The sequence below is a fragment of the Aptenodytes patagonicus genome, chromosome 5 (assembly GCF_965638725.1).
Source record: "Aptenodytes patagonicus chromosome 5, bAptPat1.pri.cur, whole genome shotgun sequence".
NCBI classification, from domain to species: Eukaryota; Metazoa; Chordata; class Aves; order Sphenisciformes; family Spheniscidae; genus Aptenodytes; species Aptenodytes patagonicus.
Window position 1 is genome coordinate 28,016,966 of NC_134953.1, and position 18,681 is coordinate 28,035,646.

The 18,681-nt window shown below is 42.9% G+C and overlaps 1 protein-coding gene across 15 annotated transcripts in view; it reads left to right on the forward strand.

Moving 5' to 3' along the window:
• The window catches only part of TACC2 (transforming acidic coiled-coil containing protein 2), a 147,463-nt gene that overhangs the window by 37,314 nt on the left and 91,468 nt on the right, over positions 1–18,681 (forward strand). For all 15 annotated transcript variants that reach the window (XM_076339161.1, XM_076339160.1, XM_076339169.1 and 12 more), the window contains one exon: positions 1,347–7,136. In XM_076339161.1, coding sequence (XP_076195276.1) covers positions 1,347–7,136 — 5,790 coding nt within the window. The remainder of the gene's footprint in view (positions 1–1,346; positions 7,137–18,681) is intronic.

Consider the following 18,681-nt stretch of genomic DNA (forward strand, 5'->3'; position numbering starts at 1 on the left):
AAGCCTCCTGGCATCTCCTTGTTGTTTGTTCATGTCCCATCATGCCCCATGTTGTCAGTGATCCAACAAATACCAGATATTGCATTGCCACCTGTGTTGTTCCCAGTGTCAGTAAGTTTTATATGGATAGGTGTTTTCAGTGTGCTAGGAAAAGAAAAACTTTTGGGCAAAAGAAGGTGTTTTAAGCATCTTTTATAACTACAGTTTGTAGGGCACTTTGAATTTCTGAAATGTAGCCTGTTACTGCTAAGCTGTGGCAAAGCTCCAGTGATGGGCTCACCATGAACGAACTCTCTCCGTGCAGCTATGGAACTAGAGCGCACTGCCGTTACAGTGACCTCTGAGCATTTGACAACATGTTGTCTGTGTATCTTGCTTTGGATGGGGGGTTGAGAGATTTATTATTTCATGTTAAGTAAATGATGCCCCTTGCTCCCAGGTACAATTCCATGTTCAGTTTTGAGTTGATCTTTCACTACATGTTCCCTACGGCAATGAAAATATGCCCAGGCTTCCCAGGGGAGGTGAAGGAGAGAACAGGATTAACCTATTCCACCACCTACAAACCTAAGTATGGAAACTGATGTCCACACAGTACACGTGAAAAATATTAAAAATAACTTCTCCTTCTCTGCAGTTAGTGCACCCACATCATCTCTGCTTCCATTTATTCTATCTTATCTTTAATGGGCGTGGAGAGAGATCATACAAACGGTTATACCTTATATGCACTGAAATCAAACACTGCAATAAAATGACCTCATAGGGCGTGTGTCGTTGTATGGCAAGGTCGTTCGGCAAGGTGAGACCTTTGACCCTTTGGTGAGAATCAACTGTGCTGATTAGTTGGAGAAAACATTCAACAGATGGGCCCTTCTTAATCTTCTGCTGCATAATAAAAGTATAGCCAGATAACAGCAGTTACTGTGGATTGCACGGCCTTTAGCTTTGCGCAAAGTAGTCTCATAGAAGCAGAAATGAAAAACCTTTCTTTGAGTTACTGGTGGTTTTTCCAGTATTTTTGTCACTTTTTCTCATGTTGCTCCCTTAGTCTGTTAGATGTGTGTCCCCTCTCCCCACACTTAACTAAGACAGGTTTTGGAATGGTTAAAATGCATGCCATGAGCATGGTGGCTGTCAGGTAAGACTGGGTACATGTTTTCCAGAGTAATGAGCGTTTAAATCACTGTAATGTGTGTCTGATGGTTTAGCTCCTGAAAGCAGATTATCAGCTTCTCAGTGCATGTACTGCATGGCTTTGAAACATCAATAGCACGAATTGTTTTTATTCTTTGCTTCGTTTTCTTTATTGACATGAAACGAATAAACATTTCCATTGTTGGCAGCATCAGTAATGAAGGCATCAGTAGCTACAGTGCTGAAGATTTATCCAATCCAAATTCAAGCATGGTGTCTTCAGAGGTGAGAGGACAGAACAGTATCTTGCAAGAACATGGAGGACAAACAGGTTCTGATTTCTCAAAGCAGGCTGCAGAAGCAAGAGAGAGAAGTCTGCCTACCTCAATGTCTTTTGCATACTGTGCCAAAACACATGTCACAGCAGATCTTATAAGCAACGACAAGTTGCCAACCTCAAATTGCAATGAAGCAGTGCCATTCCCAGGTCCAGTGAATGACAAAGAAGAGGGAATAGCACATGCCGTGTCTGTGCACAGAGGCCCAAAATGTGACAATATTGCTGCCACTTCTATCAAAAACAATGAGAATGATCCCAGAAACCCAAGCCCGGAGCCCAGCCCTCCTGTAGCAATTACAGAAATGCAAGGAGTCACACAAATGAGTTTGAATGAATTTGGATTGCTCTGGCAGAGTGAGCAGCTGGGTGGCATGAAGGAACCACATGTCAGCACGTTTCCCCAGGGTAAAGAAGCAGGAGATTATTTTACTGCTCAGGAGGCCAAGCAGGAGCGAGGAGTTTTGGAAGTAGGTCAGCCGCAGACTGTAATGCAGCAAGGTAGACAGAACACAGATGGTGGAGAGGGTCTGCTAATGAAAAAGGAAACCTTAATCCTAAATTATCCAGCAACAGGAGGCTCAGACAGTGAAAAATTTGGAGCAATTGTGAATGCTCAGGTCTTCACTGAGATCAGTGAAGTCTGTAATCTACAGATGGGGGCTGTAACAACAGCTAAAGGGGATGAGGCAAACCCAGCTCTATCTGGAAGCAAAGGGGAGCAATCAGAAGCCTGTACTTTAATGCCAGAGTTGCCTTCTAACCCTCCAAATCTCTTGGTATCAAAGCCTGAAGAGCCTTCGAGGGAATATGTGCCAGGAAATGACTCTCAAGATCCAATGAGGAGTGAAGGGGTGAAAACAGCCTCTGAAAAAAACGAACCCATTTTTCAAAGAGAGCTTCAAAAGGAGGATGAGCTTGTTAGTGCCGAGCATTTCAGTGTGCCTTTATCATTTAAGCGAGAGGAAGAACAAAAATCAGCTGTCACAACTGAAAGCCCAAAAGATGAAGCCAGTAGCAATGAAATTATAAAAGCTGATGATGTGTCTAGAGAAAGCACCACACTTTCTGAAACAGAAAGCATTATCAATCCCACCAAGGAACATTCCCTGGTAGATAAAAGATTATTACTGGAAGAATATGCATTAAGTACTTCTCTGAGCAGATCCACAGACCTGAATCAAAAAGAAACCGAGGCGAATGTAACAGGAGAAAAAATCAGAACAGAGGAGACACGAGTGACAGAAACCAGTGAATTACCTGAGGGGTCAAGTGGGGCAGACAGACAACTATCGAACTCTGTTAGTAGCCACCACCAGGATGTGGAAAATACCCATTTGGGACACAATCCTGAAGAATTCAGTCTTTGTGAAAAAACTGCAACAGGTGACCTAAGGGAAGAAGCTGGGGAAAAGCCTCTGAATTTAGACAGTAACTTTAAATCACCTGAAGACAGTACACACTCTCTTGGTTGTAAACCTGAACAACAAATGAGTAAAGAGAAAACAGCTGCCACAGATGATCTGGAGAATAAGCTCGTGGCTTCACTGCAGTTTCCACGGGAAGAATGCCCACTGAGTTTTGATTGCTTTAACACTGAAGCAGAAGACAAAACTTCGGGCCAGCCAGGCTGTAATGGGACTGAAAAGGTTTGTTTAGCCCATGCACACAGTTCACCGCTCCTCCACTCTGAGAACAATAATATTAAGCAGAGTAAGCAGGATGAATCCTGGGTGAAGGCTTTTGCTAGAGGAACTGTGTTAGAATCTGAATGCAAAACTGAGAGTCAAGAAAAGCCTGAGAGCTATAGCAAGTCAGAAGAAAGTGTAAAAATGTCCAAATCAAAACTCGAGCTCCAGGGCTTAAATGAGTTGGCAGTGACTATGGATTGCATGGCTGTTCAGACTGAGGAGGCCTTACAGGTTTCGGAAACCAAAGAGCAGATCAGTCACATCACTGAAGTGCCTCGCAGCGATCCAGAGCAAGGACCTGCAGCTGCAGCTGCACAAAGCAGTGCCGTGGATGGTAAAGAAAATGAGGGTATTCAACAAGAGAAGCACCAAACTGCAGTGAAAGGTTTCATGGAGGACAAAGATTTGGCACTAAAAAGTGAGTGCAAATCGGATGTGCTGATGCAAGCTCAGCAGGAGCAAGTGGCTGCAGAAAGTCACAGAAATATGCAGATGGCTTGTTTAGAAACCTCCCAAGCTGTAGCCAGTACTTCAGGACTCGCTCCTCAGCTCCTCCCAGTTCACATGGAGGGAGGGGGTGACAGCCACATCAGTGAAAACAGCTGCCCCTCTGAGAGTGACACGTGCAGCTTTTCTGAGGCCCTGGAGTGCAGTATCAGAGAATTGCAAGAAAATGCAGATGTTCCAACTACTCTTCCCCAAGCAGAGCAAATGGAGAAGTCAGTGTCTGTTGCTGGTGACAGTGGCTGGATTTCAAATACAGGACTCGAACAACAGAAGCAGCAAAGCAGGCTGACAACTGTCACAAAAGCAGACAACCGGGAACACAAAGAAAGAGCTCTAAAACCTGAATGGCCATTGGACTTAAATAATCACAGCAACATGCCAGAAATACCTCTAAACATTTCAAACCATCTTAATAAAGAATATTCTGCGCTAGGTCCAGCATCGATCCAATGCGACTCTGACACAGCAAAAGAAAAGGACAAGGATAAAAGCAGTGCCGTAGTGTCAGAGGATATGCGCAGCAGCAAACATGGGCAAAATATTTCTGGTGTGACCATGCTTAATTTGCAAGACTGCAATGAGCAAAACAAAACTGATCTCAAGGCAGAAGAAAACTGCCGCAGTAAGCAAAACTCAAACAAGCCTGAGCAGGATAATAATTCTTTGATCTCAGCTAGTCAGCATGAAGCAGCATGTCATAGCGATACGTTTTCTAAAGAATCTGACAAGAATGAACAGCCAGGCAGCGTGTGCAGGATAAAGGATAATACTGGTGAAAGCCGTGCTGCTGCTATAAATGCTCTTCCAGGGACACAGAATTCAGCAAGTGCCACTAACATATCACAGGCTTCGCCAAGTGATACAGAAATAGCACATACTTCTGATAATTCTGAGAAAAATGATCCTCAAATATCTCATCCAGAAACTCAAGGAAAAATGCCATTAATGGCAAAGAACTCGAAAAAGATTGAAGGCCTGACTGCTGATGGGGAAATCAGCCGGGAAGATGGAAACATGGAGATAAGTTGTGAGGACAGTGCTTCTGTCACAAAAACAAGCAATATGAAAAGTGATAAAAGTCTAGGGACACAAGGATCTCCTTCGCCATTACAGGCACACGGGGAAGTAATTCCCACTGATAAGTCATATAAATCCAGCTGCATTCAAAAGACACCAGAGGAGCCTGGTTATTGTCAAGCAAATTTTACAGCCCTCTCTACACGGACCTCTGCACTAAGCCATCCTAGCCAGCAACCTGGAAACAATACTAACAGTGGTACTGGGGAGGAATTACTAAATAATGAGCTGGAAGTTGTAGCATGCCAAAATGCCTTAGAAAGTAACTCTAATTTGCAGATTGCTGCAGGTTCTCAGGTGTCTGTGCGCTTAGGTCCTTCACCCAGGGTAAGCACAGGTAAAACAGCAAATTCAGAAACCAGCTCTGTGGGGAATATGCATGTTAATGGAAAAGATGTTCCAGACCACAGTTTTCAGGGAGATGGAAACAGCAGTTTAGCCCTGCCAGAGACTTTAAATGTGGGGCAGAGTACTGGAAACTTATCACAGTTCAATTCTGAGAAGCTGAAGAAAGAGATATCTGCAATTAAATCCAAAGAAACAAAAAGTGAGGCAAACTTCAAAGAACAGCAAAGTGACAGTTCAGCAGAGTCTCTGTTAGCTCTCCCTACTCTAGAAGGGAAGCTGCTGAGCCTTTCATCTGTTGGTAAACAAGAAGGCTGTAATGAGGAAATTGCAAGTAATATCTGCATAGATGACAAGTACGGTAAGATCTTAGAGAAACCTGGGAATTCAGAAAGAATGGAAGAGCTTTCAAAAGAGAATAATAACGTAACCAGGACAGAGATCAGTATTTCTGAGCAGTCTGCAGAGAACTCTGGAAGGGAGCATGAGGCTCTGACTTGCAGCTCTCTGGACATTGGCTCCAGCCTCCCAGCCTTTAGGGAGCATATCAGCCAGATATTTAAAAAAACTGTCCACAGCACACTGAGTGCTGAATTACCCCTACTTCTGTCTGAAAATCATGCAGGCTTCAAGCAGAGTCCAGTGGCCAAGGATACAGCAGAACTGTGTGGTGCTGAGAACTTTTCAGAATCAAACAAGGCGGGCAAAGGAGCTGCCGAGAGCACCTCAGAAGCAGAGGGGCAAGAGTTGTCTTTAGCTACTGAGTCTTCCTGCAAAGCTGCCAAGGGCAAAACTCTGCAACAAGAAAACACAGTGGCAGAGCTGCCACCAGCAAGTCTCCAGGACACTGAGAAAAATAGGCTGCCCAGTAGCTGTTTAGAAGTGGTCCCTAGATTGGAAGGCGCTACACCTGCTGAATGTGCTCTGCAAAATCTGCAAAAGCCAGACAAAGCCACTGAGCATCCAGAGGGCAGTGAAATGAAAGGAAAGGAAGGCGTGTGTGCTAGTGGCGTTGATCCTGAATTGCTAATAAGCTTAGAGATAAAGAAGCAAGGACCGGCTTCATTTGATGGGGCAGCAGCTGAGAACTTCCCTGCGTATTCTGACAGTAAGCAACAACCCGCTGTAGCTGTTATCTCTACAGGCGATGTACAGAAGAGGGACTTAGAAGATGCTGCTACCGCAGAGGGAAATAACTTAATTACAGAGTGTAATGCAGAACCAGTTTCATCTGAAGAAGATGTAAGTCTTCCTATTGAACAGTGCCAGGATCCTAAGCCAAATGAACAGGAGAAAAGTGAGTACGGTGATCCAGACATTGCCAAGAGCATCTCTGACATGGCAGCTTCAACACTTGTCCCGGGAGGATCTTACAATCATGAAAAATTGCCAGACAATTTTAATGTGCTACCTGGGGAAAATCAGGAGACACACATTCACAGCAATTTTATGCATGACATTAAGTCTCAGAATGACATGCAGATGATACAGGATGATCCAGTAAATAGGAAATATTTGGAAACACTGGAAAATTCACAAGTTGCACAGCAAGAAAAGAAAGTGACCGTGCATGGGTTAATAGATTACTTAAAAAACGAAGTAAGCCAGGATGATCGCTTGCAAACTGACTCTAAACTAGAATCTAGCAATATGACTGAGGGAGATGTAAAAGAGAGTAGTGACACAGTGTTAAGCACAGCAAAGGCAGGTAACGAAAAAACTGGAGACATCCCTGAAACAGGTACTGCAAGGATGTTAGTCACTGGTGAAGGTGACTTAGCTATAAACACGAGCACTGAAGAGCAGGAGACATACCTGTACAAAAATCACTCTCCAGCCATTCCTGTGATGGAGCAGGGTGAGCATTCTGCATGTACAGATCTCACTGTTGCTGAAAATCAGCCAAGCAAGATGAATTCAGAACATGAAAGCTCACTTCAGGATGCCAGAAGAAAGCTATCGCCGCTTGCATTAACTGAGCCTAAGGACCCTGACCTCAAAGAACTTCAAGACATGGCTGTGGCAGGATTACCTGCTGAAAGGTATTTACTTTAAATTACTATATGAAATGGTTGTCAGGATCCTGGGGCTTTATAGGGATACAATTTTGAAGGCAGATACCATTATCTGGGTGGTTTGGGAGGGCATGGTACTTACTCTGTTCTTAAATTTCTGTTGCTTCTACATGTGGACTATGTGGAAGAAATGTGAAATAATTTGTAAGGGCAGAGGGGTCCTAAAAGCTGAGGAGCTCCATTCTTACCTGTTCCATCTGCTGGTCCAGATTCCTGCCCTTACCTGTGTGGATTTGCTTACGCTTCCCAGTGTTCACACCTCGTAGCCTAAAGTTAGGCAAACAAATAGCACTTCCTAGCCTTAAGTTAGTAGGCTTTTGCCTAAGTTTTGGTGACCCAGTTAAATGAGACCTGCAGCATTCACATGGTGGATTGCAGTATTTAAAAACAAGTCTACAGTATAACCCAATTACTCACACTGTTAGTTGTCTAGCCTCCTTCTTATCCTCCCATATAATATAATTGTATTGACAGTGCCTTTGATCACTGTGTTATTCAGTGTTTCTGATGACATGGAGTTGTTTCAGATGTGAATTCTTCTTAGCTGGGATTTGTGGAGCCTAAGAGTTGTTTTTTTTATTTTCCAAACCTAGCAGTAACTGCTTTAATAAAGTTAAGACTTTTTTTTGTGAGTTTCTACTTTGCTGTCTGAATTCTCAGTTTGATGTGCAGTTAATTCAAAAGAATTACGATCTTAGAACAGGTGCTTTCTGTTTATCTAGTCATGTCACTGCTTCCTCTGTAAGTTCAGCAACTTTCTTGCACACTGTCCCTCTCCTTCCCGTACCGGACGAGGCAGGTATAGCTGTAACTGCTAAGAGACAACAGCAGAGCAGAAGGCTACAGTGAAAAGCTGAACTGTTTCAGACAACATTAATGAATGGTGTCCATAGATGGAATTTAAGTATTACCAGAAAATTAGATGATACTAACTGAAAAAGGAGGAAAAACGTTTCAGTGCCACATTCCTTAAAGTGGCACTTTAAGGATAAAAGTTTAAAATGATAAAACCATATTATAAGTGAAAATACCTGGAGTGTTTCTGTTGTTGTGAAAATGTGGGGGAGTTCTCCCTGTTGTATGTGAGTCTGGGATGGAGACTAAATATGATCTAATTGCGTGAGCAAAATGTACATTCGAAGAATATTAGAAGTGTTGGAAGTCTGAAGAGCTATGTGAATTTCTCTTTAAGGATCTGTCCATAAAATGACAAGGAAATTAGACCCTGTTATTTCTCTCTAGCTCCTTTCCTTTCTTTTTGTTTCCCTTTATATGATGGGAAGCTTCACAGTGGGTAGCTTTGAAATTACCAAACAAATTGCCGGCATGGCCTGGTTCAGAAGTCTTAAGGGACTATGGGGTAGTACATGCATATGTCTATGCATGTGTTTTGTATTGGGGTGGGTATCATACTTTAAATAAATACCTGTGGCAAGCAGTGCAGGGTTCTTGAAACAGCTGCTGGCAATTCATGGAGTAGTTGCTTAATACTTGCATATGCTTTAAGAATTCATTATCACCTGTTTTTCCAGCGTGAGGGTTTGTATCAACAGGCAGCTGCTACTTTTGGACTGCAGCTGTAAGTGGTGTCACACACATACCAAGTGTGCATACACACGCAGGAGATACTGTGTGCAGAGCCGTACGCGATTGTGGTATTGTAGACTTAAACACTGGGGACTCTCAGAGGTAGAGAGGAGTCTCTGCTTTTGATCAGGCTCATTTCTTAGAGGAATATGCATTTATAATACAAAAGAGAAGTAGAAAGCATTAATTGAGCTGGCTGGTCTGTCTTCAGCAGGTCCAACATGCTGACCAGTCCAGTTTTTCTCTGAACTTAAAACTGGTTTTGTATAGTTTAATTTCAAGCTGTATTCCACACCCTGTGTACTCTGGTCACAACACTTGTTGCTGCAGAGTGGTTTCCAGTCGTTTATTGCCCTATAATCCTTAGAGAGGATAAACTACTAGAGTCGTGCAAAAAAAGGTACACATTTCTAAGAGCTGACTGTGGGGATTTGGGCCTGATGGAAAGAACTCCAGGGAGAACGAATCCTCCCCAGCTCTCAAAATAAATAGTAGTAAGAGAAGTACATTATATTTAGGAGAAGGAAATGGCATCTTCTGAATTATTTCAGCATTGTTTTCTCTCCCCTCCACTGCTTCTGTATAGCTCCATCTCTTACAAGATCTCTTATGTTGAAACCCCACTGAACTGTGTGTGAGGGGGCAAAGTTGTGTGATCTGACTCTTAAATCCTTGTTAGGATTTCTTCCTGTGGAGGAAATAGAGGAATTTCTTTCCTTCGTGGCTATGGCACTGTGAGGAGGGTGATCTTGTGATGGACAGTAGATCCAATAACTGTCTGTAGTGACTCCTGCCCCACCTCCCTTTAGGAATAAGAAGAGCCTTTGTGTCTGAAGGCAATAGTACAGCACCAATAACTTCCCTTCAAATCTTCAGTAAAAGGACAATTCTTTTTGGAAAGGAGGTTGTGGCTGAAGCATTAGCCCCACTTTCTTGTGGAAATACAGCTGTGCTATTAGCAGAAGTAGGGAAGGGTTGGATTTTGGCAGACCTGTCTGTCAGCACTGAAAAGGACTAAAAAATAACCCTGTCTTTGATGGTTTTGACATTTCTATCTCTACCAAATCTGTGACTGAAAACCTGTGTTCATGGTGGCCACATCTGGGCATCAAAATGTCATCCTTCCCACTTACTATTGGGCATCCAGCCGCTCCATTTTGCTGTCTGAGTTTTACTTAGAAAGGAAGATCAGGACTTGAGGGTTTTTTTTTTTCTCCTTTTGTAATGTCTACACCTATACATCTTCATTCTTTTATGGAGGGAGAAAGGAGGTTCATGTATGTATGGCGAGTCCTTATACCTTATGCCACTGAAATGCTCCTGTTTGCATCATGGGGTATGGCAGATGTTGAGCAGAGCATGGAACAACGTTAGAAATGATGGCAAAATTTAGGGATGTTTAGAGGTGGCGTGGAGTTTTTTGATAACTTCCTCCCTGTAATCCAACTGGCTGGTATGGACAAACTGCCATTGTCTCTTGGAAAAAGTGCCGAGGGAGCTTTTTGAAGTGGAGTCTCTGAAGTCGTTCCCAGATGTGCCTCTGTAAGGTGCAGAGAAGAGATTGCATCATTCACTGATTTGTTCGTTTGGCAAAACACTCAGCTTGTTAACAGGCCTTTGGGTGTTCCAGTTTTGTGGAGATGCTCACAGACTCGGCTGGGGGCTGGGTGTGCTGGTGAGAGAAAAGCACAAGGAGCCGTAAACATGCTGCAAGGAATGACACTCATTTTGCAGTAAGGTGAGGTTCTCCTCTGCACCCCTCGGCAGAACAGGTTTGCTGCGCAGAGCAGCATGGGCTGTGCTCGTTGCAGTGCCGAGCAATACGCCCAGTGCCTTCACCTGCCTTGAATGCAAGAGGGCACTGTGCAGGCTTAGCGTTCCCAGAGCTTCTGGTGCTACTGCAAATTGCATTGACTTCTTCTGGAGCCTATGCTGCAGAAGCAATCCTTATTCCAGACTGTCTATGCAAATCAATAGACAAGATGCAGTGCTTTCATAGCTGTACTTAAGCAGGTGCTCATTCTTTCTCTGCAGTGCCTGAACCTTCCTTGCTGGCTGTACCTCGACCTGCTCCTCACTGTATGAGTGGCACATAAAGCTAGCCGTAAAGGGCAAGGAGGCAGTGGCACTGCACTGCTTTGGGGACAAGTGTTTCCTAACGGTTTTGACACTGCAAGAAACTCCACCGGGAGGGCCCTTTCCCGGCTATAGCACTGTATTGTAGGCGCTCTACTATCGCTGCCATTGGTTTTTAGAGAATGGAGAGTTCTGTTGCATTGACTCACATCACTTATACATCTAAACAATATTCTTATATGGGAAGTACGTTGCAGCAGTTGGCATCAGCAAAGCTACTTGAAAAACATTCTTTATGTCCTATGCATAGGTCAGACAAGATCTCTAAAGTTGGTCCAGACATACTTTTCGATTTGCTTCATGCTTTGCTCTTGACATCAAAAATTGGCAAGTTCAATAAGTCCGAAAAGAATGTTCACTCCTTAGTAAATACTGACTTGGTCTTTTTTGTCTGCATAACAAATACAGTATTAAATATTTAAACAGTCTTGCTGGATGAGGTATGGAATGTAGAACTGCTTTTCAGGTCAGTCAAGTGGGTTTTGAGCACTAAGGCTTTGTGTCATTAGCATCTGAAAACAAGAGTTTGGAGTTAAAAGGAAACTTATCAAAACAGTGATTATGCAGCTTGCTTTATTTCCCTGTTTTTTTAACTTCAGAATTAACTCAGGTGTGCAGCATCTCAGGATCACAAAACAAAGGGAAAAATAGCTGAAGGTAATTTACACATAAATGAAATGCACAAAATTAATCAGGCTATTTGTCTCTCCTGCCCTTCTCCCTTTGCATCTGAATTCTTTCTCTTTATTTCCCTCCCATCTTATGTCATTGCTATCCTCAGTAGGTGCAACTGTTAGTACAGTTGTGCTTTTGGAGATGCAAGCAGCTCAACCTGCAGTCCTTAACTAAATTAACTGGATGGGGAGTTCTGTGGGAATTTTGTCTGTGTTAAGTCTGCGATATTTAATTTTGGTATTTTTCTATTCATGGAAGAGTAAAATTAAGATAACTTCACTCTTACCCAATGGACATCTCACATTGCTTTCTAAGAAGTGAAAGGGAGTTTTGCCATCTACTCTAATGAATGCCATTGACTGAACTGACCGCTATTTTAGGCAGCGTCTAAGTCAGTGTATTATTTATAAAATGTTGATTTAGTAGTATGCCTTGTTGTACTCAAAGCACATACCAATGGAAAACTAGGTATGTGATACCATGCTGGTTATTTTTTTATTTTATTTACATATGCCTCTGCTACACAAAAATATAGAAGTAAATCGTCTCTGGTCCTGCCAAATTACTGGTACTTCTTGCTGTATTGAAAACATTCTGTAACACTCTTGAGAACCTTAGCCACGTATTCGTAAGGTAGGTATTGACATGGATGAATGATACATGAGCTGCTTTTTTCACACATCCTTCTATGACTCTCAAGAAATTACATTTATTCAATCAAATACAGGCATTTGCTAAAGAAATCCAGCATGGACACTGTAATACTTTGTCCAATGTCTGGACAGGCAGCTTAGCATCATTTTTTTGTTGTCTTTTCTCATTAAGTTAAAAATTACTTTCAGATTACTTTTTTTTTTCTGATTAGCTTTCCCCAGATGTATTTTTCAACCTTGCTGCTTCCAAGTAAGCTGCCTATTTTCTCAAAATTGTTTTTGCATATCCTACAGATCCCCATATTTTCTCTATTCCAACTCTGTATCTTCTGGCTTCCTACAAAATTGGATACCGTGGAGCTAGTTCCACTGTCCCTGTTTCTAATAGAATATGCAAAGTAGGATTAGCCCCAGCTTTGAACCCCAGTGAGGGCAGCTCTGAGAACAGCAATTACAGACACAGGCATGTTATCCATGACTTGGATGTGGCTTCCTTCCAGTTTTTCTGAGTCTTGGCATGCTTGCACTGCACTAGTGCTTCTCAACAGAGACTCCTCTGGAGACATGTCTGAAGAGCCAGAACTACGTAGTACTTGCCTCGTCCTTTGCTTCCTGTTTTTCCTTCTGCTATCTTTTATGTTGATGTCCTTGGAGCCTGTCTTATCAATATTGGTCCAGGTATATGGAAGCCCACATTTGCATTGCTAATAGCAGGTGGGGCTTATTTAGATATTGCTATTCCTTAACATTTGGGTACTCTGGAAAAGTAAAAAATTGTTACATGCATCTGTTTGGGCCTGTTCATCTACACTCACCTTGACAGATTAATTCTTATAGTAGAGTCTCTTTGGCCTGTAAGAAGCTCTGCATCTCAAACTGCAATAAGTGTAGAAATGTTAATTGCTCCAATCAAAGGCTTAATCATTCTAGATTCTAAGGTCCCTGTGAAATGCTGAGTGCCACCATTCTGTGCTCCTGCCCCATTCGTCCATGGTCCTCTGTAAAATAACCAGCTCTCCGAAAGTGCCCTAAGACTCTGCAAGGTTGTTTCCAATTTATTTTCACTAATTTACTTTCTTTACCTCTTGGTACATTCCTTTCAAGACAGCTGCGTGAGAGAAGGCTACGGCTGCAGCCTACCCTTAAAGTCAGTAAATGTTGAGCCAAAATCTCTGCGCCAGTGGAGTGATATCAGCAAAGAATTTGGCCCTGAGCCTCTAGCAGATCAGCCAGTGAGAATGCTGCGCAGTCCTGTGATCCTTTTTCACCCAGACCATCCTACAAGCACTATACTTCCACTTATCCTGCTTTGCTTAAATAAGGGGGGTGTCTAGTTGTTTCAACTGATAAAAAATCAAATTAGGAAAATAGGCTGTATGTAGACAAGCAGGATTTAAATGATTCGTTGGCTTGAACTACCTGGTGTTTTCCAGCCTCAAACCTGTAAAGCTTGGCTTCTCTTTGTAAATGATGCTCTGAAAAACACGGAGTACTTGCTTCATGAAACTGAAACTCATGAAACTGCTTTTTCATCCTTTTTCAGCCTTTTCCTAGCTCCTTTGGCTAATGAAACACAAACAGTGTAATCAATAAAGCCTTTTTTTTTTAAGGCACTCAAGAGCTTATGTAAAATCTTTGGAATTTGTTAGCATGATAACATTGTTATGCTCTCCTAGCTGATAGAAATATCAAAGCCAACTAAGAATAACTCTGCAGCAGACAGAGAAGATTTGATTTGTTTCCTGGAATGAAAGCAGAAAGCATGTATGCATTGTTCAGTTTCTAACAACTAAGGAAAAAATTCTGGCTGTCATGAAAATAAATGGACACTTAAAACTCCCATCTCCCCTTCTTAACAATGTCATTAAATGAGCCAAAATATAGAGTTAGTTTTGCTGAATATTTAAAAGTCTCCAAGATTTTCCACATCTTCTCTTTTTTTCTTTTTTTGAATACTATGATGGTACATGAAACGTCTGTTGCGTGCAGCATTCTTCAAATCTTGTTCTTCCAGTAGAAAATCCAAATAAACTTGGTTTGCTAGAGAAGTTATCACTGGAATTTGTGAGGCTTTAAGTCTAGCCTAGGGTTTTCTAAAAATCGATCTTACTTATTTGGAAATTTGCAAAAATGGCAGTTTCCCATCACTTTGATCCTCCGAGATGTAATGGGTTAACATTAAACTTTCCCTTTTTTCAAAGCAGAAGGTTAAGGTAGAAGTCTGGGAATCTAAAGAGATGGCCATCCCAAAGCCTCACCAATAAAAATTGCTGGGCACTGCACGACCTAATTTTAAACCACCACAAATGATGGTTGTGGGCAATTTTTATGTGGAAAGAAGTGGAAATATAAAGTTCAGGTGTTTGTTACAGAAGCAGCTTGGATATCTCAGCCAGGCTGCTCTGGAGCTAATTGGGTCTGTGGTTTTGCAAAGTATATGACTATGAACCTCTGCTTAGGAAATGCAAAAGAGAAACTCCTCTGTAATTTTAAACAAACTGAAGTATATTTATATGGGTTTCTTTGTTGCAAATGGCCTTAAAAATGGACACTAAGTTTTCACAAAGAACAATTTAAAATCACACACATTTTCTTAAAGATTAGTTGCATGATGCAGCCTTACTGTTCAGAACAGGCATTGCTCTTTTGCCAGCTTTTTTGCAAATTTATCACAAATATTGTAGTATTTGTATTTGCTTATAGACTAGTGATAACCTAGGTTTAAAGAGTTGGAGAAGAAAGAGCCTTGTTTTCATGCTTACGGGGAAAAACTTGACAATCTGATCTGAGTTCATCCTGTATTCTCAAAAAACAGAATGCAAATTTAAAAGAAAAACTGTGTGGGTTTTTGTTTGGCTTTTTTTTTAATGTTTATTTAATGTAACATTCTTTCCAAGTCAATTTCGTGGGTTTTTCATAGGTTTCTTGAAGGCTGACTCATTTCCCCACCCCCCCAAGTGCTTTGGGTTGGCAAAAGTGACGTGGTTTATGGGAAAAACCCTCAGATCGAATTCACGGGGGCTGGGCAGAGTGGGCCACCACTAGCAGTATGGTGTCCATCGGAAGCTTTCACCAGGTGTCCACCCACAGTCTTAAAGCACCCTGAGCATGGAGCACAGCCTGAATGGCAGAGTCTCTGATGACATTTCTCAAGTCATAGTCCAGTCTTCTTAAAACGCAACCTAAAACGATGTCTGCAAGTACTGGACTTAAGTACCTTTAATTTTCCTGTAATTCGATTTCCCGTTTTCCTGAGCGTAGGGTAAAAATGTTGCGTGCCTGAGGAGAATATTCACGTGTCAGTCCTGCAGTTAGGAGCGGTGTGGGATGTGGAAGCTGGGGTGAAGTGTGTATATATATATATATGCTCTGCCTTCCAACACCATGTGCCTATGTAATGTCAGGTAACTATAGTGTCACCACAGGAACTTCGTTGTGCCTGTGTCATGAACTACTTAGCATTGCCAAACTAAAAAGACGATTATTTCTTTTAGGGTTTCCTCCACCCTTAAGATTGCAACCTAACTTCTCACATATAGCTTGGTAAATGTTCAAATTTTCATGGACACATACATATGTAGAAAAGGAAAAAGTGGGGATCTAGCAAAGATAAAATCTTTCATCCAAATGCAAAATACTGGTGTTCTTTAAAAACGTTTGGGATCTACATTAAAAAAACCCAACAGTTCCCCCCAACATAAGCCGTCCCGACGCTTTCTGGCCTTTCCTTGAGGCTAACTGTTCCCTGGGAGCTAGGGAAGGGCCCGGACCCCAGCGGGGCCATCACGCAGGATGTCTCCTGCTGCTGAGTCCGTCTCATCAGCATGCTCACCGCTCCTATCCAGCTCCGGCCCTCCAGAGAAATCTTTTGCAACACTTTCTTTCACAGCTCTTTGATCTGCCGGCTACCAGCCTCAGCCAGACGGCGTGACACTGCAGGCTGCAGCCTGAAAGTCAGCCCTTGTCCTGTAATTGTCTCCCCAGCCTTGCTGGGAGGTTGCTTATCTCTTGTTTTCCTGTTGCTTTTCAGCTTGTTTCCTCTCTCCTCCCCCAAGCCTTCTATTAACGCAGGTTAATTAATCCTTACAGGAAAATCAGATAATCAAGCACACCTTAGCACCATGTTCCTGGAGTTACTGCGTATCAGTTTTCCTATGTTTAAGTAGCAGAGGGCACTGGGAGGAAAGTGGAAATGTGTTTGTGACAAAGGTGGGTTGAGATTGCTTAGCAGTAGGTGAAAGGGTTTTGGTACAGCAAGAGGCTAATGAATAAACAGGGAGAGGCATGTTATTTGAGCAAAATGACCATTTTATTCCAAAAATGCTAAATTTGGTTTTGTTAGCAGGAATGTAGCTAGTCTGTGTCCACGGCTTTGCGCCAGACTGAAGTGGTGCTTGCAAAGAAAATAAAAATTTATTTTAATGAATCTTATTCTCTCTGGGGTCTCCCTCCTCCTCAGGGCTGTTATACCTGCAGAAGCTATTTGTGAAATGGTTTCCAGATGACAAAAGAGTTTAGTTCCCCCCAAAATGAGAGGGTGGCTGAATGCCTGTACCTGTATCAGAAATCACAGTAACTTTTTCCATGCCTGGTTTCCTGCTGCTTGGGAGGCAGGATATGAGAGAGCTGCTCTCCCCATAAACTTTAACTCTCTGCCTGATCTTAATCCTTGCTGTCAGAATGGATGCTACTGGCTCCCGGTGCTGCAACTAAGTGAACTCTCCACAGCATATCATTCCATAAGTGCTGTTTACCCCTCGATGAGCCATACCTTGCAGCCCAGGCGATGTTGGTAGTCTACATGTTTTTCAGCATTTTCACCCATTACAGTATCTGATTTGGTCTCCAGGGGTCATTTGGTATATTCTCCTATTTCCTGTACAGGTATCCAAATTGTTAAAAGCAGCAATGAGCACATCCAAGGGAAATCCCTGTCATCTGCTTTCAGACTCACGAATGCAAAAGTTCTCCTGTAACACAAAATTTACCTGGGCAAAAATCTGTTCCCTCCTTTTGCTCACAGAAAATCAAACAAGGGCTAGAAGGAGAAACAGTTCAAGAGTCAAAAACAAATAATAAAAAAAAATTGATGAATACCTTTTTACACCTGAGGCTCAGTTGTGAATTGATGCTTTGGATACCAGATACTCCAACTGGTATCATTACTGTACCCTAACATTAAAAGGAGATGCACAGTCCTGCTAAGAGCTGGACTGAGTTCTGAAGAAGAGGAAATGTTAGTTTTGTCACCCAAGCAGGCATAGCTGGCACCACAGTTGAATGTCCAGAGTTTGGGCAGAGTGCACATGGAGTCAGCTGGGAAACTGTAACTCGGCTAAATTAAGTCTCTGTAGCCCCAGCATTTTATCTGAAATATCTCGATTGGGCATTTGGTAAGCAATGAATCTACCAATTATCTTTCTGTGGGATAGGTATTATAGACATTTAGTCTATGGTTATTGTATGACATGTTATAAACATGATAATGATCTCCCTGGGTAGAGACTCAATTAATTCCTTGGGTGCTGGCAGCTTGTATATGCAATTTGGTGGATCTCAATGCAAAGACTTAATTACCTGTGAAGCCATTCTTTTGTGTTGTAATAAACCCATAGGAAACCTAAGAGATTAATAAGGGCATGCAACTAATTAAAACTGCTCCATTTTCTTATAGGTAAAGAAACCTATAAGAAAACCTGTGTGACTTTAGGAGCTGGAACTTAACGCCAGAATTAGAGTAGGAATAAAAAGGTTTAGTTTAGATTTACAGCTATCAACAAACAACATTGCAGTGAAAGTTGTTAAAAACTTTTCCTGCATCCTGAAACTTTTAGAAAGTTATCTTTAAAGTTGGGCCAAACACCATTCCTGCATCCTGAAACTTTAAAAAGTTGCCAAACGCCATCAGTCAAACAAGGCTCTGCTGAAGCGGTTTTTAAAACATTAGGAGGTATCTGTGGATGCTTTAAGTGTTACATACGTCGTAATTTAATCTGTCCACCTCCCCCACCATGTGCAGCAGATGGAAACTCCGAGCGGCCATCGGGTTGCCATGACTCAAAGAGCCCTGGAAGAAATTCCACGCCAAAACCGGGAGAAAAAGAACAAAACCCACGTGGGCGCCGCGGCTTCATCGCTCTGCAGCTTTGGGGCAGCATGCGGGGTCCTGCGTGTGTCCTTCCCCCCCCCTCTCTCCCCGCTTGCCGCAAGCGCTCCGGCGGCGGGGCGCGCCCCGCGTCCTCCCCCGCCGGGGTCGGATGCCTCCGGGGCGGCGGCAGCCGCCCCGGAGGCATCCGACCCCGGCGGGGGAGGACGCGGGGCGCGGCAGGCTTGGTCGTTGCGGCCTTTCCTCGGGGAGCCTCATGGGAGGAGCCTCCGAGAAGCAGCTCCAGGCTCCTACTCCTCGGCCTTTTGTACGCTCCAGCGCTCGCCCAGGCTGCCGGGGCCGGGGCCGGGCTTGG